The sequence below is a fragment of the Ictidomys tridecemlineatus genome, chromosome 5 (genome assembly GCF_052094955.1).
Source record: "Ictidomys tridecemlineatus isolate mIctTri1 chromosome 5, mIctTri1.hap1, whole genome shotgun sequence".
Taxonomy (NCBI): domain Eukaryota; kingdom Metazoa; phylum Chordata; class Mammalia; order Rodentia; family Sciuridae; genus Ictidomys; species Ictidomys tridecemlineatus.
Window position 1 is genome coordinate 90,949,353 of NC_135481.1, and position 26,981 is coordinate 90,976,333.

General features: G+C 43.3%; 1 protein-coding gene across 1 annotated transcript in view; it reads right to left on the bottom strand.

The window, feature by feature from the left end:
• LOC101958822 (T cell receptor alpha chain MC.7.G5-like) overlaps positions 1–26,981 on the bottom strand; it is a 265,877-nt gene that overhangs the window by 48,126 nt on the left and 190,770 nt on the right. The window contains exon 3 of the mRNA XM_078050353.1: positions 3,360–3,419. Coding sequence (XP_077906479.1) covers positions 3,360–3,419 — 60 coding nt within the window. The remainder of the gene's footprint in view (positions 1–3,359; positions 3,420–26,981) is intronic.

Sequence of the window (26,981 nt, forward strand, 5' to 3'; positions counted from 1 at the left end):
CTAGAACTACTAAGAAGACGCCCAAATTCTGTCTTGCCCAGAATTAGATACAGTTATATACAATGATCTGCTCTGGGATTCACCTTTGACCCCAACTCCAGATCTTTCCCCCTCTCTGCTTAGATGGTCACCAGGAAAAGGACTTTTCATCAGTTCCTTTCCTTGTCCTAGGGGAGACTTCTCCATTCACACTGCCCCCTCCCAGGAGATAAGACAGTCAAGGTCCAACCTGAAGTCATGCCCTTATAATAAAAACGTAGTTTCTCCCAGTCTTTCTAGTTGATTTTCTTTTGAGTCTCTTAATTTTGACATAACTGGAAGGAAAATCTGAGTAGGAAACTGCATGGGTACCACCACTGAGTATCAGCTTGGCCTCCTTCCTTTCCTCACCACTGGCCACCTTGAGGATCGGGAGCTTAATAACCAACAAGTCAGGAACTGACTGCTCCAGGAAAGAGCAAGAGATGCACAGGAAGGAACTATGGCGGCTCGTACATTTCCTACTTGGAGTCAGTGTTGTTTCTTGGAATTACTTCTCATGGACAGATCCCACCTTCTCATACCCATTACAGAAGCCTCCTTTTTTCTTTCCTTCTTTGCTATTTATTTGCTAGCTCTCTTACTATGGCTGCTTTCATTTTAAACAAGCACATAATTTCTCAAATATTCCTATAAAGTTAAGCCTGGTGACATCTGTTTTGGGTATCCAGGGTAAGAGACTGTGAAACCCAGTTTGTTTGACCTGGTCAGGCCAATTTCAGGAGGTGGGTCTACGATGCTTGCTCTATGGAACAGGGCACAGATGTGGGCAGGTGTGAGTGTTCAGGGAAGCAGGTGCCCAGGTTGCCTGGGTAAAGACTTTGTGAAAGGGAAGAACTGGAAATAAATTTGGAGCATAGAAAGGGCCCAGATCTGAGAGAGCCTTAAGTGACAGTTTAGGTAGTGGGCATGATTTTCCCTTGAGGTGGTTTCTCAAAATAAGAGTGCCCAGATGAAGTCCTAAGTTGGACAGGGGAGAGAACATAAAGAGGGGCAGGAAAAAAATCAGTGAAAAATGTAAAATAAGAGTACAATTTTAAAAGAAAATACAGGGCACACAATTTCTACTCTGTTCAGAGGAGTATCTTGAGATTTTTTTTTTTTTGGTGCCAGGGATTGAATCCAGAGGTGCTTAACACTGAGCCACATCCCAGCCCTTTTTATTTTTTATTTTGAGACACATTTCTTAGGCCCTCACTAAGTTTCTTAGACTGGCCTTGAACTTGTGATCCTCCTGAGCCACTGGGATTATAGGTTCACACCACTATATTTGGTGTCTCTTGAGATCTTTAATTCATACATTTCTCCTAGTGATTAATAAAATGTTTTTTGTGTGCTGGGAATTGAACCCAGGGCCTTGTGCATGCAAGGCAAGCACTCTACCAACTGAGCTACATCCCCAGCCTCTGATTAATATAATTCTTATAAGATCAATGGTTAATCCATTATGGCAATCCCCAGAGTCTTCCTTTACCCCTCTGTTCAGAGTTGACTCAGAATTGCCACTTCAGATAGCAATAATTTAGCTTCCATGCTTTATAACAAGTACCTTCTTTTGTCCTTCAAGTGTGAACACCAACAATTTTTAATAAAAAGTCTGTTTTGCCTTTAATACTCACAAGTTAAAACCTTCAGCCGGGTGCCTTCTCCAAAGACATATTTGTTGTTTCCTGTGTTAGTCACAGTGTTACATGTCTCTACATAAACCAATGAAAGGTTGCATTGCTTGAAGCAGCTTTATGGTCCAACAACAGGACATCATATGTACTTTTCCCATTGAAAGGCCTTGATCTCATGTTTTCCTAAAAGGGATTTTCTTGGGATTATATTTCGGTCTACACAGAAAGTCTTCCGTTTCTATAGGGGTGAAGCTTGCAAAACTTCCACAATCTCATGCTATCATTATCTCAAGTGTGTTTATTAAGAGTCTGATTTAGCAAATGTGCTAGAACTTAAATATACCTAAGTGGCTGTTGAATCTTTTGAAGTTGAACCCTTTCTGAGAGTGAGTTTATGAGCCACAAAAAACAAACCAATGACATTATTTTATGATTCCACCTCATTTTGGATTCAAAACAGGACAAGAAACTAGCTTGAGTCCCTCCTCTACTGATAAGTCTTGTCTCTGAAAACCTTTTGATTATTAACAAAGGGGAAACATGCCTTCAGAGGATAAAGCCATCATGGATGGTGCAAAAGATAGTCTGTGGCCTTTGAAGGGGGTTTCAGAGAAGGTGAGCAGTGAGTGTGTGGGATGCAAGTGTGTACTACTTTGAGCTGAGCGCTTTTTCTGGGTCACTCATTTCAATGTATAAAGCCTATTTGTCAACATATCAACCCTATTACCTTATCGCCATACTTGATTGAGGCACAGAGGGTTGTTGATAAAATAGTACCAAAGTGTGAAATGGCAGACATTCCTATAGGTACTGTGCCAGCAGGGAAGGCACCCATCCCAGGAACTAACAGAAAAAATCGAAACAAACAACCACAAAACCTACTGAACTCTGCAGGGTGGAGGTAGCCTGTAAATTTCCAATATTGCTTTCTGTCATCTGTCTCTATTACTCTCTCCCTGACAGCTTCACAACCTGGATAAGCATTCCACTTTATCACAGATAATCCAGTGGAGGTGGGAAGCCCTTCAAAAGGCTGGGAGTCTCTGCTTCTCCCCAAGGAGGGACTTGGCCGGCTTAGGTAGTGGGGTAAAGTCTGTGTGGGGAACTAGTTGACCTTAGGGTGAAGAAGGGGACTGTCCAAGGAAAAAAAGATCCATGGATGGGACACAGCCAGGGCTGTCCTCCCTTGCAGAAAGTTCTAGGTTTCTGCATCTCTCAGAAGGAGAAAGCCACAAGCAGCTTGTAACTGCTACGCCCCTCCTGGGAATCCTCAGCCCACTCACTCTTTTTCGGTTCTGCCAGATGACATGGCCTAAACCCACTGGATCCTCATCACTTATCTGCAGAGGACATGCTTCCTTGGCTACTGCTGCTGCTTTGGCAGCCTCCCTTTTTATTGGTTTGTTTCTGTCTCTATCACAAAGCTTTTCTTCTTCTTATCTCTGCCTCTTTCTCAAAGTCACAGCATGCATTGTGGACCTTTGGAAAACAGTGATTGCAGTATTAGTACAATTTATCAAACTGCCCAGAGACCTGATAACCAAATCCAGCCTCCAGGGAAACATGTATTCATATCTTTCTCACACATCCGACATAGTTAACAACTGCATGCTAAACGAAGCAATTAAATTTAGCTGTGTTTCAACAGGTCCCATTGGATTTCTTCCCAGAAAGGATAATTAGTTAACCACAAGAACTTACCGGGTATGACCAACAGTGAGGTGCCTTTGCCAAAGTTGAGTGTATACCCGCTATTTGAGTTCCACAGTGTATTCTCCCTAAACAAAAAACCCCTGGCAGTAGCTACTCTGTTCCTCCTCCTCCTAGGATCCCCTATTGAAGCTAATGTCTAAAAACTAATCATAAAATTAACATAGAACAGTCATAGACTGCAGCTCATGTGGGGCCCTTGATATTGTCAATGAAATTTTCTCTTCCAGGAGACTATTGATGAAAAGGTCATCATGTCCTACAGGGAGGTAGGCAGTCACTCCTGAGAAGCACCATCCTAAGGACGGGCCTTGCTACATGTTATGATGCCCAGAGTTTGCTTATGTCCATCTGAGGGAAGTGCCAGTCTGGACTGAGGACAGCCAGAAGCATCAATCAGGAGCAATTCTGTGGGGTTCAAAGGTGAAGGGGATAAGTGGCCACAGAGCAAAGGTTGATAAATTTCTTCTCGCTCTGGGTTAGCTGCACTCACTGGTGTGGTCTTTGAAAACCCCAACACTTACTTGGTTTAACAGAGAGTTTAGTGCCTTTTCCAAAGATGAGCTGTCCTTGGCTTCCTCCATAATTCACAGTCATATGGGCCTTTACAATAACCAGGAGGTAGGAAGGACTGAGAAGGAGACTGAGCAAGTGAGATCATCTTCCCCTCTAGTGGATGTCTCACCACCTTGCAGCCTCAGCTCCCAGATCCCTGGCAAGGTTAGGGCACATCTCTAAAAATAACAGCTGACTCTGCAGATCTGAAGCCACCCCTTTTGTTTCTACAACACTGGGCTCTGGTGGGCTGCCCTTGCTTGACCCACTAAATCCCTAGTTTTCAATTCTATATAGGATGATGGGACATACCTAATTAATACACCTGAGCACTATAGAAAGTTCAGGCAGAGGCATGCCACCTAGCACAGATCCACAGTGGGATCAGAAGGTGGCTATTTTAGGGACCAGCAGCATCATGTCATTCAAAGCAATAGTTTTTATAAAGAATAATAGTGGTATGGGATTGTGGCTCAGTGGTAGAGCACTTGCCTAGCACAGGCGGGACCCAGGTTCGATCCCCAGCACCACATAAAAATAAATAAATAAAGGCATTGTGTTGTGTCCATCTACACCTAAAAAAAATATTAAAAAAAAGAATAATAGTAACAAAACCCACAAAAGAACTGAATGCCTTCCTCTTAGAGTGGAGGGGTTCTTATTGAGGAATACCTGGACTTTGAGTTGTTTTAATTTTGTTATATTACAAAATTTAGGCTTAACACATGTTCTTGGCATTTCTATATATCCAGAGCCAACGAAGAAGCTAGTGAAGTTTTACTACTCTTTGCTGACCCCATTATTTGAATTTCCAGAATTTGTTAACAGACTTCCCACTAGCTCAGGGTCTCAGGCACAAAGAAATCAGGTGCACAGATTCTCTTGGCACAGGAGGGTCTTAATCCCACTGAAACTGCACCGCACAACCCTGCCCTTACTAGGTGGGCTTTTGAGATTGGCCCGCTCTCCCCAACTTACTTGGTTTTACTGTCAGTTTGGTCCCTGCTCCAAATTGTAGGCCATAGTTGTTATTGCCACAGCAATACATGCTCTAACAAAAACCTCCCGGGGAGACCTTGTGACTAGTTCCCAGTGTGGCAGGGACAGCAGGGAGAGGAGAGGCTCTGACAAATACCACTCAACACAATTATCCCATTCTTGTTTTCCTTTTGGATTGGAACCATTTTGTCAGGCTGCTAAGCTGTACCACAGGTGGTTCTTAGCTCACACAGCACAGCTAAACTAGAACCCAAATTGTCACTCTGAGACACGCAATCAGTTTTCAGTCAGGTCCCAGCACTATGTGCAAACCAATGCTGCAAAGAATCAGGCCCAGGCACACTGTCTATCTTCAGGGACTGCTGTGTATGAGGAACTGCCTGGTGGCTTACTCCAGAATGTCTACAATGTCAATCTTTTTTTTTTTTTTTTTTTTTTTTTTTTTACAATTTGCATCTTAATCATAGGTTCACCATAGTCAAACCACTTATCTATGTGATTTCATGTTAATTATCACGCCATCATTTCATAATTGGTAAATAATGAAACTCAGCAGTGCTTTGGGGAAAAGGGTTGGCATTTTGACTGCAGTCTCAGAAGGTCAAGGTTTTGGTTTTATTCCACCAAGAGGCTAACAAAATTGTTCCTCTCAGAAGCTGCATTTAACAAGTTCCCTCAAGAAGGTCACTCAAGTCCACTTCCTCACAGTCACACATATCACCCCTGAAAAGTGATCAGAATAAGGAGGACTCACTCTTCTCCATTTGAGAGTGCTTTCATTCCATGGCTCAGAGTGACAAAGTCCCAAACCCACAGTTCCAAAGGAAAAACAGTGTAAGGAAGACTGAGGAAGCTTGGAGCACGGAGAAATCATTTTCACAGGTGGAAAGGAAAAGCCTCAGTGACAGAAATCAAAATGACACAGATACTGATAGAGGCAGGTTTCCTCAGTGAGGTCACCTCCACAGCACCGAGGGAGGACGCCACTCAGAATAGCCCTTCTGCAGTGTTTCCTCTTTAAAAGGGACACACAGTTACCTCATAGTTCTTATTACCTACCAGGGCTGACCTGAAGTCTCGTTCCTGTCCCAAAGGCAAGTTTCCAGGTGTTGCCAGTGGTGACACTGTGAGATGCTCCACAACAGAAACCTGAAGCTTGACTTTCCCTGTGCTCCTCTGTGCCTTCCTCAGAGCCCTGCCATGACCTCTTCCCAGGAGCAGCCCTGGCAAGCCTGCAGGGATCACTTCCTAAACTCTGCAGTGGTACCTCCTGCAAGGGAAGCAGGGCTCTGGCCACATGTTCACTTGGTGAGCACTGCCTGCTAGGTGTCCTCTGTTGATCATGGGGCACCGACCCTTATTAAAGTCAAGGAGTTGTCAGGTTCAACTCTGAAGACCTTGGGAACTGAGCCCTTTGTCCCTTTTCTTTCCGGGTTTTATGCTAATGGATCCCTTTTGTCACACTTGATGGGGCTGAGAAATCAGATGATTAATAGCTTTTCTGATTTAATGTCCCTAAGTCAGGCAGAGAAGAGGGCAGGGAGACAGAAAAGGAGAAACAGCTAAACCTCTAACTATGCAACCATTTCAGCACTTCTAGGAAAGTAATTTTCATTGCAAAGGAGCTGCTGGTGAAGTAGCCCACATCAGTTTGGGTCCCAGTCCTGAGCTCATATCCGTTGTCTGCGGGAACCCAGAACTTCCAATAATAAACATGGTAGTTAAACAGTTGCAAAAGGACAGATCTCAGAGTCCTCTAAACCATACACCACATTACCTCCTTCACCTACGTGGCTCAGAACCTCCTGTGTACTTAGGATGGTGCCAACAGTGACATTGGTACCAGAGGATCATGAGCAGGGTTTGGACTGCATTTAGACCCCTACCTCCCAGGTAGAAGCACTTACAAGGCTGGACGATCAGCTGGGTCCCTTTCCCAAAGGTGAGTCGGTTAGCACCTCCCGTATTCCCACACTGGCACGACCCTTAACAGAAACCTCCCCACAGGAAACTTATGCCCTGAGCTTCCCAGAGCCTCCCCAACAGCTGGAAGCCCACAGACACCAGGGACAGCTCACAGCCTTGGCCAGTGCTATTGGCCATTCCTTCTTCTCCCTTGCTGCTGGCATAAGAGCTCAACCAGGTCAGGTGGCCTAGAGACCAGGGTGCTGAGACACAGCTACTATAATACAGTTGGCTTCTCCACAAAAGTGGCCATGGCTACAAAATTCTCATCTGTCAAATACAAGCACAGCAAAGAAGGACCTCTGTTCCAGGTGCTCTCAGGTGCACCAAGGGCCTCCCTTAGGCACAAATATTTAAAGGGACATAAAGAGACACCGTGGTTTGTACATCTGGAATTTAAAGGAGGACAACTGAAATGTCAGGCTAGAGCAAATAATAGGGAAAGACATAAAAATCACATTTTCTGCTTAGACTTACTGGGCCTAACTGATAAACGAGTCCCGGTCCCAAAAGTCAGCTTGTCTCTGCTGCCTTTCTTCTCACCGTTGTCAGCAGCTTTGCAGAAACAGGACAGATACTTGTCATAAGTGCCTTCTCACCAACCTGTCTATCTGGGCTTTCTCCTGACACTGATCCCAGAAATGCCCTGCAAGCCAAGCAGCATGCAGCTTTTCTTACACCTAAGTCACAGGCTCAAGATAAATCTCCAGGCTCAAACTACAGACTGAGGTTTCCATTTTGTGAGTCTAGAATCCCAAACAACAAGCAGCCTGGTCCATACAGATGTTGACTTTTTTTTTTTTTTTTAAAGAAATTCTGTAGTTTAAACTCAGTTTTTAAAACTGTGGGTCACACCAGTGAATTGGTGTGATTAACTCAAAGACAATGCATGGACATTCTTAGATGAATCACACTAATGAAAGTACATGTAGTGCACCTGGAATTTCAATTAATTTTTTCCCCCTCTAGACTCAAATACTTGTAAGTCACAATCTCTTCAATATGTATTAAAACTCAGGTTGGGATTAGGATGGACCAGAATGTGTTTTGTACTTACAAGGCTCAACTCTCAAAATGGTTCCTGAGCCAAAGAACACCTTGTTTCCGTAGTTCACACAGCATCAAACCCCTTTACAACAACAGTCTGGGCGTGACTGGGGATGTGGAAGGAGGGGTGAGTGACTTAGTGCTGGAAACAGTACCATTCCAATTTGCATTTTAGGACCTGCTGGTATTTGGTCAAGAAGCCAAAAACATTGTTAATAATTGTAGAATCTTGTAAATGTAAAAAGATCAGTTGTATATTGGAATTTGGCTCCTGTTTGCTCTTTTCTGCTTGGACTAGATAAATGCTATAACTCTTCCAAGAGTTACTTTAGCTTTTCTTTCAGGACTTTTCTATCCTTCTCGCCAGATTTTTCTTTCATTTCATTAATCCTAATCAGATCCTCCTGTTCCAAATAACTCCACTTAGCCTCATGTCCTCCAAGTTCCAAACCCATAGCAACTATCAACAACTAATGATTTCTGGAAGCACTGTTTGGAAAATGAACTCATTATAGGTGGATTTCATGTAGTTTTCAAATATGGGTAAAGCGCTCTTATACTGGGTGGCTCTTAGTGGTGTTTTCCCTGGGAATGTTAGGGTCTCACCTTGAGAAAGTTCCCTGAATATTTCTGGTTACTGTGGCATCTGGGAGTGAGCAGACTGTCACTGGGTCCCCAAGTCCCATGGTTCAGTTCTGTCACTGTCTTGCTTCAGAACTCTGAGACTCTCTCTGAGCTCCCTGTTCCTATATTCAGAGTGAGAAGAGACCATTTTCTTGTCTTATACAGAGAAGAAAAAAGAAGAGAAGAAAAAGTCCTTGATGTCTAAAGATTCTTTATCCAGCCTGGCTGGGAGACACTTTATAATATAATTTTGACTGCAAGAATCTGAACCCTCCAAATTCTCAATTCTCATGCCATTAATTTCGCATGCAGAAAAGTGAAAAAAAAAAACCAAAAAGGCCAAAAAAACCTGTCCTCTAGGTAATGGAGTGGGTAAGACAGTTGGGAAATCCAGACTTGGAAAGTTTTCATGCCTCCAGTTCTTGCTCTTTCAGTATGTTGTAATCTTTATTTTTGTGAAGCTGTCTTTGGTTACAAAGTGAACATATCCAAACTTTCTATAGCTTTTAATTACAGGGGTAAGAAATCTATTTTCCCCAGGTTTTACACATTCCTCTGTGTACAAATGGTTGGCAGCTATCAATCTATATCTCTATCATCTATCTTCTATTACCTCAGACATAGTCCTTTTTAACTATTAATTCTGTGCCATGTCACAGTGTAATTAGCTAAATACAGATGTGCCTCACTGATAAGCTCCCTTGGATGGGAAGACCCTGGAGTTTTCTGAGTTTCCCCTTGGAACCAGCGCTTAGTCTTCCTACTTAGAGGAAACTTGCCCTACCTAGGGCACCAGTTCTTAGCACTTTTCCAAATACCTTTGCCATCTGCAAAAAGACACACCACACTAGTTTTATAAAATTATGCCACCTGACATGCTGTCTGTGGCCTCGCTGGCTCTGCTGGTTTGCTTGTCTCTTTGATATCTTATGTTTCTACTATTTTTTTCCAAACACTTGCAGTACTCAAAGTTAAAATTATCATACAAGATAAAAGTGAGGATACAGTCATTCTGTCTGAATTCTCTTCACATGTCACATTAGCACATGATGGCAGCAGCAAAAACAGAATTATGAATCATATTTTCTAGTGAGGAATTAAATATTCAAGACTGGAGTTCCCCCAGAAAACTCAGATATTTGGCTGCCACCCATCTCTACCAGTTATGAAAAAAGAAAGATGGAAATTCTCTAAGTCTGTGTGGTCCAGTGTCACCCCCCAGAATCAGACCCCAGGCTGATTTCCTGACCAGGGATGAAGTACTTACTGGGTGTCACAGTGAGTCTGGTTCCAGTTCCGAAGGTTAATTTCTCGCTTCCATAATTAGACGCACAGTGTGCTAAGCCATTGCAAAAACCATGGCTCCAAACTCCAAACTCTTCTGCAAGGCCCCCTCCCCCACCCATTTCTCATGAACCTGTTGTCTGCATTGTTTTCCCAACATCAAAGCCACCAGTGACCCTTTCCAACCATTTCCTGCTGGAACAACTGAGAGAAACTGGGATGAAAGACTGCCATTAAGAGAGGCTTGAAATGTGTTTCGATTTTGACTCTAAAGATAAGAAGAAATCTTTCTCTCTCTAGATGGTATCAGTACATCCCTCAAGTCTAAACACAGGGATGAGTCTGGATACCACTGCCAGCTTCTCACCCATTCACGTCATCCCTTATTTCAGTTATCTGTGAAGTCACCTCTGGTCCTGCTCTAGCCTCTGTCCCTCCTTTCTCAGCTGAGAGTCATCTCTCCACCCTTTGATCCTGAGAACTCTGCCCTGAAGAGCCTGACCCCTCGGGTCCGTGCAGATGATGGAGTGTGACAGAGGGGAGACCATCGCTGCAAACTTCTCTCTCTGTCTTCCTCCCCACAGGAATTTTCAGGCAGGGCAATTAAGATCTGTTCTGGCCTTGATGATTTATGAACCATTCCTTGGGTGGAGGAGAGGGGCTCTTTGCTATGTTCCAGATAAAGTTACATCTAGAAGCAGAGAGACTGAGTAGCAGACTTTTGACGGTTCTCTCTGCAGTTTAAAGGGTTTGTTTCTATACAATGGTGACGGAAAATTTTCTTTGACTTACTTGGAATGACAGTCAAACTTGTCCCCGTCCCAAAATAGAACTGGCTACCGGTGTTCCACTGTGATAGGAAGCTCAACAAAAACCAGGCGGAAGAGTGAGCCACAGCGTACACCTGGGGCCCCACCGACTGCCCTGCAGGCTGGCAGGCAGGTGGGCTGTCTCCTTCTCTGTGTGGGCGCGGGAGCAAGGGTATCAGCTCCTGAAGGAGCTCCAGGGCTTAGAGCAGCTGTGACCATGTGCAGCTGGAGGGACAGATTCCTCCAGAGAGGGGATTAAAAGGAAGGCTAATGTGTGTCTGCATTGCTCGCTGTCTAATTAAAGGTGTAGGCCCATTTGCTTTATGCTTGGGCATTTAAAAAATTCTTTTCCTTTTAAGACTTTATCTCTCTCCTGATGATCATATGACTCTGAAATGCATTTTAATCAGGGCTCTTTATGACATCTTTTGACTCTGGGAAGGCTTTTATTCCTTTATAAAAACTTCTGGAACAATTCCTTCTCTCTGGATGAACTCAGCCTGAGGCTCTGATCACCTTGCTGCTTCCTAGCCTGCCTCTTTTTCTGACAACCCCATTATGCAGTGTCCCTTGTCCATTCCCTCTATCCCAGCTCATCCCCCATGGGCAGGGAGAATATACCGGTAGACCACAGGTTGTTTTTAAAATTACCACTTTCAAATCCCACGCTCTCTGTGTCACCTTTTAAGGCCTAAACCCACATTTGCCAATATGACCTTATTTTCTGATCAAAGTTAAGTCCTTTAGCTTTGTGTCCTCCACCACCCTGCCACCTGCACAGCCATTTGAGCTCCATGCATGTGACTATCAGCCCTGCCACACTCCGTAGGCAGCATCACGGGGAGACTTACTTGGAATGACTGATAAACTTGTCCCTTGCCCGAAAATCAACTTGCTGTAGGAAGTTGTGACACAGCCACACAACCCTTTACAATAACTGACAGGTGACCCTTAAAGAGTGTAGACCCCAGTATCTCTCGCTGCCACTTCAAAAGGCATTTCAGGTGCTGTTCAGCATTACCTATGGGATCTGAGTCGGAGTCACAGGTAGGACAGATTCTGTTGGGATACAGGAAACTTCCTGGGGATATGTCCTTCTCCACCTTGGTGCCATTACAATTTCTGACAAGCTTCTAGTTTTAAAAAGCATCATCAGCTCCCTGTCTCCTCCTCCCTTCTCTATTATTCCCCCATCCATACAGCATCCCCATCTGCATTTCATTTCCATCTCCAAGCTCTGGCTTGGTGACACCAGGTCCTCAGGCACCATTGATCTGCCTTCTCTGAGACAGCATATGCTCACCGGCATGCCATGATTAAAAGACTGAAAATGCCAGGCTCTCAGAGGCTGAGATCTGGGCTCCCCACTCCTTATCACTGGTCAATATGTTGTTCTCATTTGTCTGGCTAATGAAGAGCTGACCTTTCTAAGTGGGTGCGCTTTGCTGAAATGACAACTGCCAGAGAGCTAACAACAAAGGCTGAGCTCTGAAGGCACTTTTGGCCTTTCGGACCCCGTTGGCATATTTCAGTCAATTGGATCCTGAGCTCAAATGTCAACCTCTCAGGGTTGGCGTTTATATGAATGGACTTGGAGAAGCTCAACAAAAAAAAAAATGGGTAATATTGGCTCAACCTGTGCCCTGCTTGTTAGAACCAGATTTCACTCGGAGGCATCTTGCACATTTGAGACATTCTCACAACCCAGCATTCAGCTGAAGAGGAGCTCTGGCACATTCCAGCTCCACACCCACCCGGTGTGAATTTATGCTGCTGCTCAGAGGAGCAGCTAACGACAGGGATGTCAGATGCCTCCTCCACACACACACCAAACTGGGACTGTGCTATCGGCTGGAGCAACTATGCCTGCACAAGAGTAGCTACTACAGGAACACAGGAGCTGGCTCATCTCTTTGTCTGAAAGGACACCCTCCTTGGTGGAGATTCCATGAAAACAGCACCCTGCAGATACCCACCTCCCTGACTTAGCCTTATCCAGTGCAATGAAAGATATATTCTTGCTTTTTAACTTTCTCCCCTTCCGGTCTCTTATTCCTTTCACTTATCATTTCCAAGCACCCACACTTTCCACACTCCAGGCTCCTCTTAATCCATGTCCATCTGACTCCCTTAGGATCCCCACAAGAGCCAAAAGTCTGGAAATGGGAAGGGAGTGAAGTTATGTGGGGGGCACTATGAGTTTGGGCGTCTCCAGCTTGCTTGCCTTTCGCTGTTAGTTATGAACTCTTTCCAAATATCAGCATCTCAGAGCTGTCATGAATCTCCCTGCAGGGGAGTTTCACAACGACTGACAGAAGGAACTTTATGAATCTTAAAAAACAGTCGCATTTCTCTCTCTTCCCAGTGGGGTGCAGCCGCAAACACACGAAAGCCAAATCTTTCTATCTGCTCTAATTATCAGCAAGGATACAAGTCACCACGAGGAGAAAGGTATTAAGCCTTGTATCTGAAACTCTTTGGAATTAATTGTAATCCTTTGCCTGCGGTTTCAGCGATAGGAACGGACTCAGTGGATGCTTATTTCTGTCCATCCTTTCTCTTTCTCTCTTTGGAGTTTGCATTTATAGAAGCAGTAGGAGACTTTCAGGGAACATAGAGGGATTTGAAATAAGACCTCGGATTCCCATTCAGTTTTCAGTTTTTCCCTCATTGCTTTCATTTAAAATCCATTCTGAACTGAATACGACATACCTATTCAAACTCTGCTCTCAATTATCCCTCTTCACTGTGGATGCTGCTTACGGAAATGGTCTCAGCTGTGCCAAGAAGAACTTAAGATTGATATGAGAAAGAACTTTCTGATGGAGAATGATGCTAGAAAATAGAAGGGGTTACTTGGGGAAGTCAATTGGAAATGGTGGGCCCCTAGCAGAAAACCCAGAAAACCAAAAAAAAAAAAAAAAAAAAAAACCAAACAAAAAAAAACTTAGGACCTCACTTCCAGAGAAGGTTCTAAAAGCAGAGAAGATTCAAGTTTCCCAGGGTCAAGCTTAGCTTTACTCAGAGCAGTGGGAGAGAACTAGGTTCAGGGCTTGAAAGGGAATCTCTTCATGTTGAGACTGAAGAAGAGAAAGGACGTTGGATGACACTAGTTAACTTGAAACAAGGTCTGGATCCTGGGCAACATACATTTCTTTTAAACCTGACACATCAGGGGTGATATTCCAGAATTTCCAGCATGCTTCTGTGTCCTGTTACACTTACTTGAATGGACAGTCAAGATGGTCCCTTGTCCAAATGTCAGCTTTCCATAGCCAGCACCAGTGTTAGCACTGTAATGGAGGCCTTTACAAGAACCCCTGGGGGGACCCCTGGGCTCACACACATCTTTCTATTTTAATTCTGGGTAAAAAATAAAATCACCCAAAGGGGCCTGGACCTGTGAGGCTGAGTTTCTTCCCACTGGAGATCAGAGGACCACGTGTGGTCCTGGAACACTGACCTGCTGCACCCGGGGGGCCTGCCTCTCATCTCCCTCTTTCCTCTGCTTTCCACGGAGGCTTACTGATTTCTCATGTTCAGCATCTCTCTTTCTAAAGGTCTCATTTCCATTTTACAGCATCATTTTCAGGACAATTTCTCTGATCAGTTTTCAAGACATGTCCTTCCCTCCCCTCGAGGTGTCACACATTTCTGATGACAATGAATTGATTACAAGGAGACAGGAGAAGAGGGTTCAGCCTTTTGGAGGCTGACTAGCATTAGATGAGGTTAGACTCCAGCTTCACAAAACACTGTCTCCTGAGTGTCCCTTCATGCCCGAGCATAAGAAAGGAAGATGACGGGCATATTGAGCTGAGCCTCCACACCACAGGCTTTTGTCAGTTTTGAACCTGGTGAAATGTAAGTAGAGGCTCACAGAAGTTTATACCTGAGCCTTGTTATGGTGAAACACTGTCCCGGGGACTCTTCCATGTTTAGGTCACCCAACAGTCTCAGCTGAGGTGTCTGACCTCACAGAGCAGCCTAGTGGTTTAGCAAGGTCCCTTTGGAAGCTGGCTTATGCATGCTGACTTGGGCTTGCTGCAAATAACGTCCCTTGACCAAACAAAGTTCCCAGTGCTGAGAGTCATGACTGTAGGGGTCTGGGGGTCTCCTTGACTCTGTCTGATGGATGCCACAAAAAATGAGCAAAAAAGAGCAAAATGAAGACAGTCTCATTATGTGGTGTGAAGGCGATCAAATCCTATCCCTGGATGTGAAAAACAGATATTGAAGCTCTTTTATTGAATTAAAATTTTAAACTATTAAGCTATTTTGACTGAGTTTACGCTAGCCTCCCTTAGTCATCTTTTCAAGCAGTTACTTATTAGCTAAAGGTCAAGGCATTAGCTCGCTTATTGTCATGAAAAGGGTAAGAGAGAAAGGTTAATACTTAGGTAAGAAGAGGTATGCATTGGCTTTAAGTCAGGGATTTAGACAGCCCTTCCCATCTCTTCAACATTTCCCAGTGTTCACTGTCTAAAGAGTCCCTTCTCTCCCACTTTAGCCTCCATAGGACATGAACAAAACCAAATGCAGGCCCTCAGCTGAAGCCCTCACACACGTGGGCACCAAAGTGTTGCTGTGCAATAATCTCTGTGTTCTGCTGATAGAAGGAAACAATTTAATCATGGGTTTCTTGAACTCCAGCCTTGCCTTGTAACCCCTGCAAATACAGGGTCCACTGCATGGGAAATCTGGCGTACAATCACTGCTCAGGGTTCTGGAAGGATGCTTTCCTGGCACAGATATTTTCTTTGCATGGTTAGCCTGTCAAACTCCTTGGCCTCTCTAACATTTTGAAGTGTAGGGGCTGTTACAGCTGTCAGGCCCCTAAGAGGCCAAGCATGAACCAGAGAGGTTCCTAGCCTCTCTCTGCATTCTGGAAAATCTGCTACTGCAGATTCCTGCCCTAGCACATTTCCAGAAAGACACCTAGGGGAAAAAAAAAAAAAAAAAAAACCCTACTGTCTGGTCTCCATCCTTTCCTGCCCACCCCATGAAAATCGACCAAGTCCTTGAGTCTCCCGAGATTCATATGAACAATATGAATCCCCTTGACGCTTTAATTTAATAAGACCTCAGAGACTGCTGAGTGCGTGGGATTTAACGACATCATGTATTATTCATTGTATCCATCTTCGCAGAGGTGCTGACTTTGCCCCTGCTGAGCCAGGCACTTCTGCAGTGAGAACTTCATGACTAACCACCCTGTGTGTGTTTTTCAGGCAGGGCCTACCCCCAGAATGTTCCAGGCTGTATGCCACAGGGATGCATGTACCCTTCCGGGCTGCATGTGCTGTGTCAGGGAATCACTTGCTCCTCCCCCACTTCCCTAGCCACTGTTTTTAAGACTGAGCTGGGTTTCCCAATGTGTCCCTCCTGATGTGGCATCTTCTCTTGATCACAGAAAGCAGAGCTGAATAAGTTAAACTGGTCTTTGCTCAGCATCCAGGGCACTTAGCTCATGTCAAAAGGAGCCTGGGGGCCTTCAAGCTTTTCCCATTTTCACTTCACCTGAATTTTATAATGAGCCAGACTTTCCCTGCATTAGTCTAAAAGCACCACTCTCAGAGACCCACCAGCAACATAGATTTTCAATAAGTGCCAATAGCAACCACTCCTTACTTTCATCTCTAACATTTTAAACTTTTTTTGGGCACACACTCACATTCTTACCACGAGGGAAGGGTGAGTGGGTTTTTGAAGGAGAGAATGTGCTGCTCTATTCTCGACACCCAGGAGACAAGTTTCCTCCCTATTCTCAGGTGAATCACACAAAGTGGATCACACAAATACCTTGGTAACCGAGGAATAAGGAGGTTAAAGGCTCTGCCTGAGGGCACCAAACAATTTTGCTCACAGAGACCTCAGTTGCTGGATTGGGAGTGAGAAGAGTTCCTTTAAGAGAGAAGAGGGAAGGTAAAGGAAGAAATCTGCCTGCAGACTTTCCAGCATTAGTTAATGAAATTTCAGGTCCTATTATTTCAGGAGAGAGATTCAGGGGAGTTTTAGTATCTACATCTGAAGATTTATGTTTGGTCTACTGAATTTGCGTAGTCACAGTACGCCAGTTTCCTCTATCTTTTTGGCAAATGCTTCCTGGCCTTAGCTGAATCCCTCAGGATCCTGTGTTCAACTTTTCTCCCTGCACCAATGATTTCATTTAAGATGGATGATAGGAATGTTTTTGGCCGAAAGTAATTTAGTCTCTGTACAATGGAGTTCTAATCCTTCTGATGAGGTCCCTATTCCCCTGTATAACGTTAGATTTGGAAGATAAGCTGGGATGTTTTGGAGGGGCAAGAAATTGAAATGAGAAGAATTGGAGTTTCCCCAGCCCCACTCCTTCCACTTACTTGGATTCACGGTCAAGAGAGTTCCTTTTCCAAATGTCATTTTAAAGTTGCTGCTTCCACTATTGTCACAGTCAGAGAAGGCTTTACAAAAACAGGAACAGGGGTTGCTCTTTGCAGAAGGGCACTAAACTACAGGTTTTCAGGTTATTTGAGGATGTCCTGAAAGCAGCTTCTGCAGATGAGACCGTGGCTTCCAGAGGTCAATGGAGCCCTGATATCGCTATATCATCTATATTTATATCTATACATGATACATATGTACATATATACATATATAATATATATATATTTAAATTTAAAATTTAAATTTAACTTAAAATTTCTTGCTGTTCTTTTAATGACTAAACTGCCACCTTCACTGGTAATCCATTTTTTTTTTCTTTCTTCATTGCCTTCCCCTGGCTGCTGCTCACATAGTTTCTACTTTTTCGCACTTTGGGGGTCTCTGTTTCTCTGCTTTTTATTAAAATTGATCACATCAACTCACTGGATTCTGGTTTACTGGAAACTCACTATAGAAATGGGGAGAGCTAGGGAGATATGTTTAAAGGTGAGATTTGAGGGCTTTCCTGTCTTTCCTGGTCTGCTTCTCTGTGATAGAGCAGGCAAAGTAAGCAGGCACCCCTCCAGGAGAGCTCCCCAGACACCATCGGACACTACCGAGAAAGGAGAGGCCATGGCCAGCCATGGCAGCTTTGGCCTTCATACTCACTTGGGTGGACGACCAGCCTGGTTCCCTGTCCAAACACTGGCTTCTGGAAGCTACTTCCTGAGTAACACCACAGCACACAGCTTTACACAAACGGTGCCCCAGGCCCCCTGGAGGAAGGCTCCTGATGGGCTCCCCTCACTATCTACCTGCCGTGGGGAATGGCCTGAAGCTCACTGACAGAGAAGTTTAGTGTAGTGTCACCTTGGGGTGCTTATTTTGTCTTTCACAAAGTCTCTTTTTACCAGTGGTAGACACGAACCAGATTTTTTTTTTCTCAGTTTCTTTGCTAGTCAAATATTTAACATCTTCATTTTCCCTTCACAGGATTTAAACCTTGTTTTCACCTTTCTTTCAGCCTTTAGAGCTCTTTCTAAAACAGTCGGATTAAAAGAATCTTTAAAGTCACAACATGCTAGGTCTCCTGAGTGAAGCTAAGCTGGTTCTTTCTGTGAAATTCCTGGTATGAATCCAAGGGCTGATCTTCTGAGATCCCATCCATAGGGTTAAAATAGAAAGGTTAAAAGGCTATGTAGAAGACTCCCAGGGAAGTCCTGCCCCCCAAGAACTTCTGGTCCCTGCACACTTACTTGGATGTATTTTTGTGTTCACCTCCTTCCCCAACCTGGGATTTGCCAGCACTTACAGGGAGCCATCTTCAAAATCAGTCCTAGGAGACACCTACCCACCACCCTTTAGTCTTGAAACAGACAAGCTTTCTTCCTTGGCTCAGGGACATTTGATTGAGGAACAGTTTCCAATTTTGCAATGTGAAGAGGATTAGGAGAAAATCTATTTGCCTCTGTCCTCTTCCTTACTCCTCCAGGCTCCTCTTCAATAGTTTTGAACTATTTATAGAAACAGCCCCTTTAGGGTTAGAGAAATGTGGTAGGTTTCTAATCTCCTCATCGTTTTTCTTGCTATCTATTTACTGCAGTCATATATTTACAATCTAAATTTACATTTCATTTCCATTTGCAGGCGCTTCTAATGCACTTTTCTATTACTTCCAGAACACTGTATGTAATGATAAACTCTATTGAAATAAACCAAATCACAAGGAGTTTTTAGGGCTGGAGCCTGACATTTCTGTCTACTCCAGGCACGTCTGGAATGAGCATGTTATTATTATTTTTCCAGGCAAGACCAAGATAGGGGCAGTCTAGCCAACCGAGTGACTTGCAGGGTTGACACGCTATGTCTAAATAACTATCTATTGAGCATTGCTCTTTGGGATTAATTTGGATTTTCTTTTTAATCTAGTTCCCAAATGTCAGCTTCCCATCTTTTTAGCTCTTAGAATCTCTCTGACAGGGAAAGCTTAAGGTAAATCTCATGGATGTTTTTTTGAATCTCAACCAATATTTCATCTCTGAACACATCACGGATAAAGGAACTAAAAGTAGGATGAATATAACACCTTAGGGGAAGAATTTATAACAGTTCTTTGGGAAAGATGAGAATTATAAAAATGGAATTGCACATGCCTTTTCAGGTTACTGTTTCTAATATCTGGAGGACTAATATCTCTAAATTGACACTTTGGAAACATAGCAGCTGACACCTCTGCTCCTTAGGCCCTAGTTAGCCACTGGACACAGAGTCATGGGCATTCTTTCCTGTCTAATGCTGTTGTTGGTATAGGGGCTTTAGGAAGGTCTTTGAAGGTAGCATAATGCTTAATGAGGGCATTCTGATTCTAGCTTTCTTTTTTTTTTTTTTGCAGTGCTGGGGATTGAACTCAGGGGTGCTTTCCTTCTGACCTACATCCCCAACAATTTTCATTTTATATTTTGAAGCTGGGTCTCCCCAAATTGGCTGTGAACTTGCCACCTTCCTGCCTCAGCCTCCTGAGTTTCTGGGATTACAGGGGTGCCCCACTGTGCCTGACTTGATTCTTGCTTTTCTAACATGGATGATCATTTGGCCACAAAAGTAGAAGATTTATTTTGAGATACCCACTGGATAATTGGCATCTTTTCGGAATTATGAACAAAAGTTAAACTCTAAACAGTTGTTTGGAATGAGCTTCTGTTGTCATAGCAAATGCAGACTTTCTCATGAAACAAAATTTGAGCTACACTGAAGTTACTTGAAATTAAGTTTGTTTTAAGGATGGTGGAGCAGCACTCAAAATATCCCTTGGGCTTTGCAAGATGGAGAGAAATGTTGTTATTACATTTGGATTAGAGAATCCTTCTCTCAATCTTCCAAGCTTAGTTGCCATTTTTTTTTTTCACTGAGGAGCACAGAAATGAACGGATATCAAAAGGGGCTTCCCTGATGCACACAGCTCAGCCCAGGCAGGGATGAGAATGTTCCATGAGGACCCAATTAGAAACACAGCAGTTAACAGCATCCTGGGGCAGGTTTTCTGAGGTTCACGATCTTTATAACTAATTTGAATATTTGCTTTCAATCTTAGCTTTTCCCTAAATAGCAGCTTGCCCTCAGTAGCAGTACCAGAAAAATCTTACATGGGTTTACCCAACTAGCTTGGCTCCAGGGTTTTGCATTATAGGGGTTATATAGTACTTTTCTTATTTTTAAAAATTTATTATTATTTGGTGCGAAGGAGTAAACCCAGTGCCTCACACATGCTAGGCAAGCGCTTTGCCACTGAGCTACAGCCCCAGCCCTAGATATTGCTTTTCTTAACTGTGCCAACATGGATATCTTGGAAAGGCAAGGAGATAACAGAGGAGTGGGCTCTCAGCTGTTATCTATATGGGAAGGCTACACCTCACAGGTTCCTTTTGGGTCAGGTTTTACACCCTCTGTATTTGCTATGTATCTGAGTCTAATCTGTGGTTTCCTTTCTCCCCTTCCTTTCTAAATGCTTTCTGCCCCTACACCCTAAAACTGCAATTCAGATTCCATTTGTTAGACACAGACCTCCAACATTAACAGAAACAAATGTAACATTCCTAAATGCTTAAAGGTGTGGAAGACAGTCCTAAAGAGGCTTTGGTTCAGGGATTGCCTATATTCTTATTCCCACCAGAAAGACCCCTGGTGAAAAATGCTAATAATTGGGTGAATAACTCGGTCATCTTTCACTGAATTTCCAAGCGTGATGGCTTATGTTTAGAAACAAATAATCTTCACAGAAACATACCTGGGTTAACACTTAGAGTTGTTCCTTTTCCAAATATCAGCTTATTGCCGGCCCCAGAATTACACAATGACACGAGACTCTACAAAAACTCAGACACCCAAACTCCTCTTAACACTTAAATGTTTACTTGTTATTGAAGAATCCTCCTGATAAAGCCAGGTTTTTATAATAAGGTACTGGTGGTAGAATTCATGGACCACCAAAGACCTTCCTTGTTTCCTGCATTTATTGTCACTTTACTGGAAATCTGCCAAATTCCCCTGACAGCTGCTTGCCTTGGTAAAACAGAAGCGGGGTCTGCCTCTCCCCTTTTACAGAAGAGGAAAATAGAGTTTCAGAGAGTTAATAGGTTTTCAGGCCCATGGAAAATTCCACACAGTTATAATAAAAATTAGACTTAGCTCAATGCTATACTAGCACTATTATTCTCATCTATTAGCTAAAGCAGCAGGTGGGGACGAACAGCAGGGTCCTGCATGTAGTAGTAGGAACATATCAGCTGTTTGAATTGGAATCCATTAATGGGACTGCTGTGGTTAAGAGTTGGATTATAAAACAAAATGAAAAATTTGGAGATCAGGATTTCAGAGAGAAGTTTGAAAGTATTAGTTACCGAGACTTACATGGGTTTACTGTCAGTTCTGTTCCTTTTCCAAAGATGAGCTTTCCAGATCCTCCCTGAGCTACACACAGAGAGAGTGCTTTACAAATACTGCAACACCTTTCCACTAGGTGCCTGGAGATGGGGTTCCACATTCCCCAAGAAGAAGCACAAAGGCAGAAGGACAGATATGCTATTATACCATTGTATGGTTATTCCTCCAAAGAGAGCGGAGCAATGGAATGATTTTGATCAATCTTTTGCTTTACAGTTCATTAGATTGCTGTCTTATTAATTAGTTAATTAATTAATTAATCAATCTGGTTGATTGGTAGTTGCAATTAATTTAAAAGAGCTAATTCTTTGGAGTCAGGAAGACTTGAATTTGAAACCCAGGGCAAGTATGTTAATTTGCTACACCTCAGTTTCCTCATCGGTTTAGTGGGGAGGAAGACAACAGCTTGATGATATTGTGTTAGGAATATGTAAGTGGGGTGCAGTGGTGGTCCCATTGCTCAATCCCTGGCTTCATTATCTGAGGCACACTTCTCAAGGGATTATTTTCACAAGCACAAACCAACAAAACATCAGTGACTTCCCCACTAAAATAACACCCCCACTAATAAACAGTTAGCTCTGGAATCTGAATTAATGAATTAAATTTCAGGTCCTCTTTCTTACTTTATCAATTTGAAGAAGTTGCTCAATCTCTTTGTGCTTCTATAAAAGTATAAAGCATAAAAATATAAAAAAGTTCTTTTGAGGTTAATAATGGCACCTAAATCGCAGAGCTAGAATAAGGATTAAGTGTAGCAATGGGCAGAAGGCATGCTGAACATGGTGTGGTATATAATAAGCAATTAAATAGATCATCATTATAATTTTCCTCCCAAGAAGTCAAACACATGGTCAACATTCCTCTTTCACAATGACCTAAAAATCTGGAAGTCCCTCGGCACTTCTCTTTCTATAGTAAGACAGCATGACTTAGAGGGCACAGAAGAGCCACGAAGCGGTTTTACAGGGTGGTTAAGTCATTTGGGGGAGAGTTTAGAAAAAGCTGTATTTAGTTGCATGTGTACTCCCCCAGGGGATGAGGAGAGGGCTTATTTTAAGCCAGATAGGACTTAAAATATTTGCAGAGATGGTGTTGGAAGACACATTCTACTCGTTAATGTAAAAAGGATCTCACAACACAATATAAAAGAGGGGTCAATAGTCTCCTCCACTTACCAACCTCCACTGTGAGCTGTGTTCCCTTCCCAAATGTCAACTGAGAGCTGGTGGTTTGTTGAACACTGTGCTACGGGACTTTGCGAAAATCTGTGGTGTCAACTTCATGAGCTCATCTTTGTGGAGCCTCCCAAGCACTAGAGTTGTTCCCCAACCCAAGATGCAGAAGAAGGATAAGTGATGGTGAATTTCTTTTAGGGAGCTCAGGGCTTTGGGGCTGAGATGTTTGTCCAGAGTTAAGATTTCCACTACAACACCAGAAGGCAAGCCCATCTTATATACATATTCCATGTCTAGAGCAATCCCACGTCTGATGCAGTCTATCAGAACCTACACTCTCATTGGGAAAGAAATTGGCTCTGCAGAATTCATAGGTAGTGTCTGATGGTCATAACCATGGCCTAAGACAGGGCCAGTGTTTTCCTTCAGGATTTTCCATCCCTGCCTCAGTCTGATGGTGGCGATGCCTTTTCCCTAATATCAAGTTCAAGTCCTGTTCTTAGGACAGCTAGTCATCCCCCTCCCCTAAATGTGGAGTGCTTTCATCTCCTTTTGGAACCCAGGGTTCAAATTTTGCATAAAGAATGTTTGAGATGCAGATAATGCTGCCATGTCAAGGACTATGATATTTTTTCCCCCTTGGGTCTGAATTGATCAGAAATGTCTTTGTTTTGCCCTGGACCTTGGTATCAGGCTCAGCTGTGTGACCCTGCCCAAGTTCACAACTCTCTGAGTTTCACTGTCCTCATTTGCAAAATTAAAAAGATGGGTTTAGGAGATCTCTCAGGATTTTCTGAGCTGAGAGTCTTTGGATTTGATTCTCTGGATCTAATTTACCCTGAAATGTTGTTCAAATTATTTTCCTTGTCCCAACCAATCTTCTTGCCCATTTCCTAAACAAAATAAAACAAATAAGCCAGTCAAAGAAAAGTAGGTCTCTAGTTATTATATAGGGAAACGGAGTTTTCTCAAGTCTACCATCTGCCTTAGCATTTTATCTTTTTAGAAGTTAGAAGTCAGTATCTTAGAACCAAAACTGATAGGAGAAATGTTTTTGTTTGTTTGTTTGTTTTCTTTAGGAACTTCCAGAAAACTCAAAAATCAAACCAAATAACTTTGATTTGAAGATAGTACTTACTAAGCTCCACTCGTACTTGAGTCCCAGCTCCAAATGTAAATTTTCTGGTTCCTTCCTTCCCACAGGAGCTGCTGCCTTTACATAAACTACAGACTGCAGACTTGTGCTTACCCACCTGAAAGGTGGTTTGATATTTACATCTTTTTCCCATCGGATAAGAGAATACATTATCTGTCCAAGTGTTTCAGCCTTCTGGTGTTTGGGTATTAGATTCTAAGAGATTCTGCTATAGCCCCTCTGACTGGGGGTGCTCACCCAGGATTTTGAGTACTTGAGCCCTTTTCCCAAGTTGAATGTCTCATTGCTCTTCACACAGTGCTGGGCCCTTTTCTAAAGGTTCCTCTTAACTCTGGACTGAGGCTTTCTCTTCTTAGGCCCTAGTCCAGTCTCTAGGGTGAGTAGGTGAACGAGGAGGCCAGCTTCATGAGCAGTCATTTGGGGTTGCTTCTTTCCCATAAATGTACCCTAGGACTCATGCTGTGACTAGGGCAGGACCAATCATGCCAGTATGGTTTAAAGTTCTCTGGCTTCACAGGGAGCTGAGGATCCATTTCCAAAAAACCTAGCAGGCCATTTCTTCTATGATGTTGTATGGACACTGGTTGTTTATCCCTGTTTCTGACCAGCGTGAAGAAGGAGACCCTGGTGGGCCATCAAAAACATGAGGGGTGCCAGGCATCCCTCTTCATTACTGAAAAGATAAAAAAAGTACCATTTTTCCTGTGTTGACTGCCAGGAGCTTAATTTCAGGAACGTGATTCTAAAAGTGCTTTCTCCTATACTTTACAGATCAGCTTACAAAAACTTTCAGTTGAGGAGAATAAACCTGCTCTGCAAAATAAAGAGATACAGGCTAAAGCTCATCGTAAAAAGAAATTTTTGATTATGTGGTGTTTTAGGTTATCCATGCTGTGTGCACATTTTTTTTTTTTTCAGAAGCTAAGCTACTTACTCAGGGCCACTGTTAACTGTGTCCTAGTCTCAAAACAAAATCTGTTGTTGTTTATCTACATTTTTTGCCCCCCCCCCCTGACAAAATCCTTGTATCCCTTAGGACAATGACAGTATCTTCTCAGAAATTGGTTCAGAGGATCCTTGGGAAAAAACCATAGGCTCTTAACAAATATTTGTCAAATTGAATTGTATTAAACATTCATATTTTGCTCTTATTCCTTAAGGAACATGTGAATCTCTGAAAATCTTCAGATGGAAAAAAGTAATTCCACCAGATAATACTTGCTGAGTTTCACGATTCCTCTAGCCTGGGCTCCAAATGTCAGTTTTCTATTAACTCCATCCCCACAGGAGTGAGCACCTTTACAAAAACCACTGGTGTCAGTGTGGTTCAAAGGCATGTGGCATCAGCTCTGCTCTTTCCTCACTAGGGAGAGAGAGAGAGACCCCTCTGTTCCCATAGGTGTCTCTTCCCTGGGAAGGGGCTGTCCTCCTTCCTTCAGAGTAGAGATAGGAGAAAACAGAGTGGATTTCAGGGTTGGAGATGACAAATAAGATATCAAAATGTTATCACACACTCTGCAGAGGTTTTTTTTTTTTTTTTGGTAAAATTGATGATTTTTCCAAAGGCTGTTTTCAGCACTTGATCTCACCCAGATGCAATAATAACTGGATTCCAAATTGGCATCTGGGCCTGGCCCTCCAGGCTCTGATGAGTCACACATATTGAACCCAGAAACAATGCTACCCTCCAATGAAGGGGCATATTTTGCCTTTTCTCTCGCTGGGCAATGTGGAGTTCAAACAACATGCACGGGAAGATATAAACTAATAACTCTCAGGTCAGCTTTGTCATTTTATATATTAGCATGCTAGAGGATACGACTTGGAAGGGAACTGCTTCTCTCATTTCAAAGATAAAGATGCTGAAGCCCTGGGAAGTAAATTTGCTCAAGGTCATGTAGATAGGTAGAGGCAGAGCTGGGGCAAGAATTCAGGACACTGGATTCCTAGACCTGCCTTCTGCTGTTTCTTTTATGTGCCTCAGGAGAAAAAAGGATCTTCCCCAAGTGGTCTCTGTCCCTAGGGGCATGATGGGATGAACTAGGGTGTGATTTTCCTTGTTGAATAGTAGATAAGTCATTCAAAAGAGGATGTGGCACATAGTTATGATTTTAGAGTAAGATAGAACTTTCTCATTCATTTAAAAAAATTTCATTTCTGAGGCTGCAGGCAACAGCAATTGATAGCAAGGGAAATGGCCCATGAGAACCCAGGGAAGCCAAGGAAAAGATAGAGATTGAAAAATTTTCTCTCTACCAAAAGGATAATCCAACAGAGAGTTGGCTCTGATTATTCTCTCTGCAGGCATCATTACAGGGACTGACATCAAGAGCAGGGATGGTACATACAAAACGGAGTGGTGCTGCCTCTTGTTCCCATTCTCACAGTGGACTAAGAGACACATTGCTTTTCCTCAGAATCCTTACCAGTGTGCTCCAGAGAGACGCTACCAATTGTCACTTCTTGTAATTGAGATATAACCTATTTGCCTTCCCTGCCCAGGAGAAAAACTGGAGAAAAGACTCTATAGGATTGAGAAGTAGGGTTGACAGGATGCAGGCTAGGTCTCCACAGCCCCTTAATAAAAAGTTATCACTGACCTTTTGGTGGGCCCACACTGTTCTTCCACCGGCTGCTCCAGAGGTAGCAGCAGTAACACCTTGGAGGGTTCCTTCCTCCTCACAGGTCTTCAAATGATGGCTCTGTAGAGGGCACTGGTCACAATACCATGGTAGTGTTCTTCACGCTCCTTCTTGTCCAGATGTAGCAAGATGTTTTCCTGAATTGGAGGCCCTGAAAATCCCTGTGCTGCCCCGGCCTGGGCAGTGGAAGATATCTGTTGGCCCTGGTCCTTCCCCGGTGTGCTTCCCACCAAGGTGAAGAAGACCATTTCTGCCCCCAGGATCTTGGAACAGACTGTGGAGCAGGAAGATGGGGTGTAGAAATTTCTCTGGACGATTCACCCCCTTATCACACATTTTTCAATTGTTTCTAAGCTTTTCCTTTTTAATCATGTTTCTGTTCTTTCACAAGGGATCCATTCATCTATATTCATCCAAATAAATTTCCCCATGTCATCAAATGTTGCTTGGGGCTTTTTGTAGATGAAAACATCCATCCATCTATCCTCTTAGGGTGTGATCTCATATCC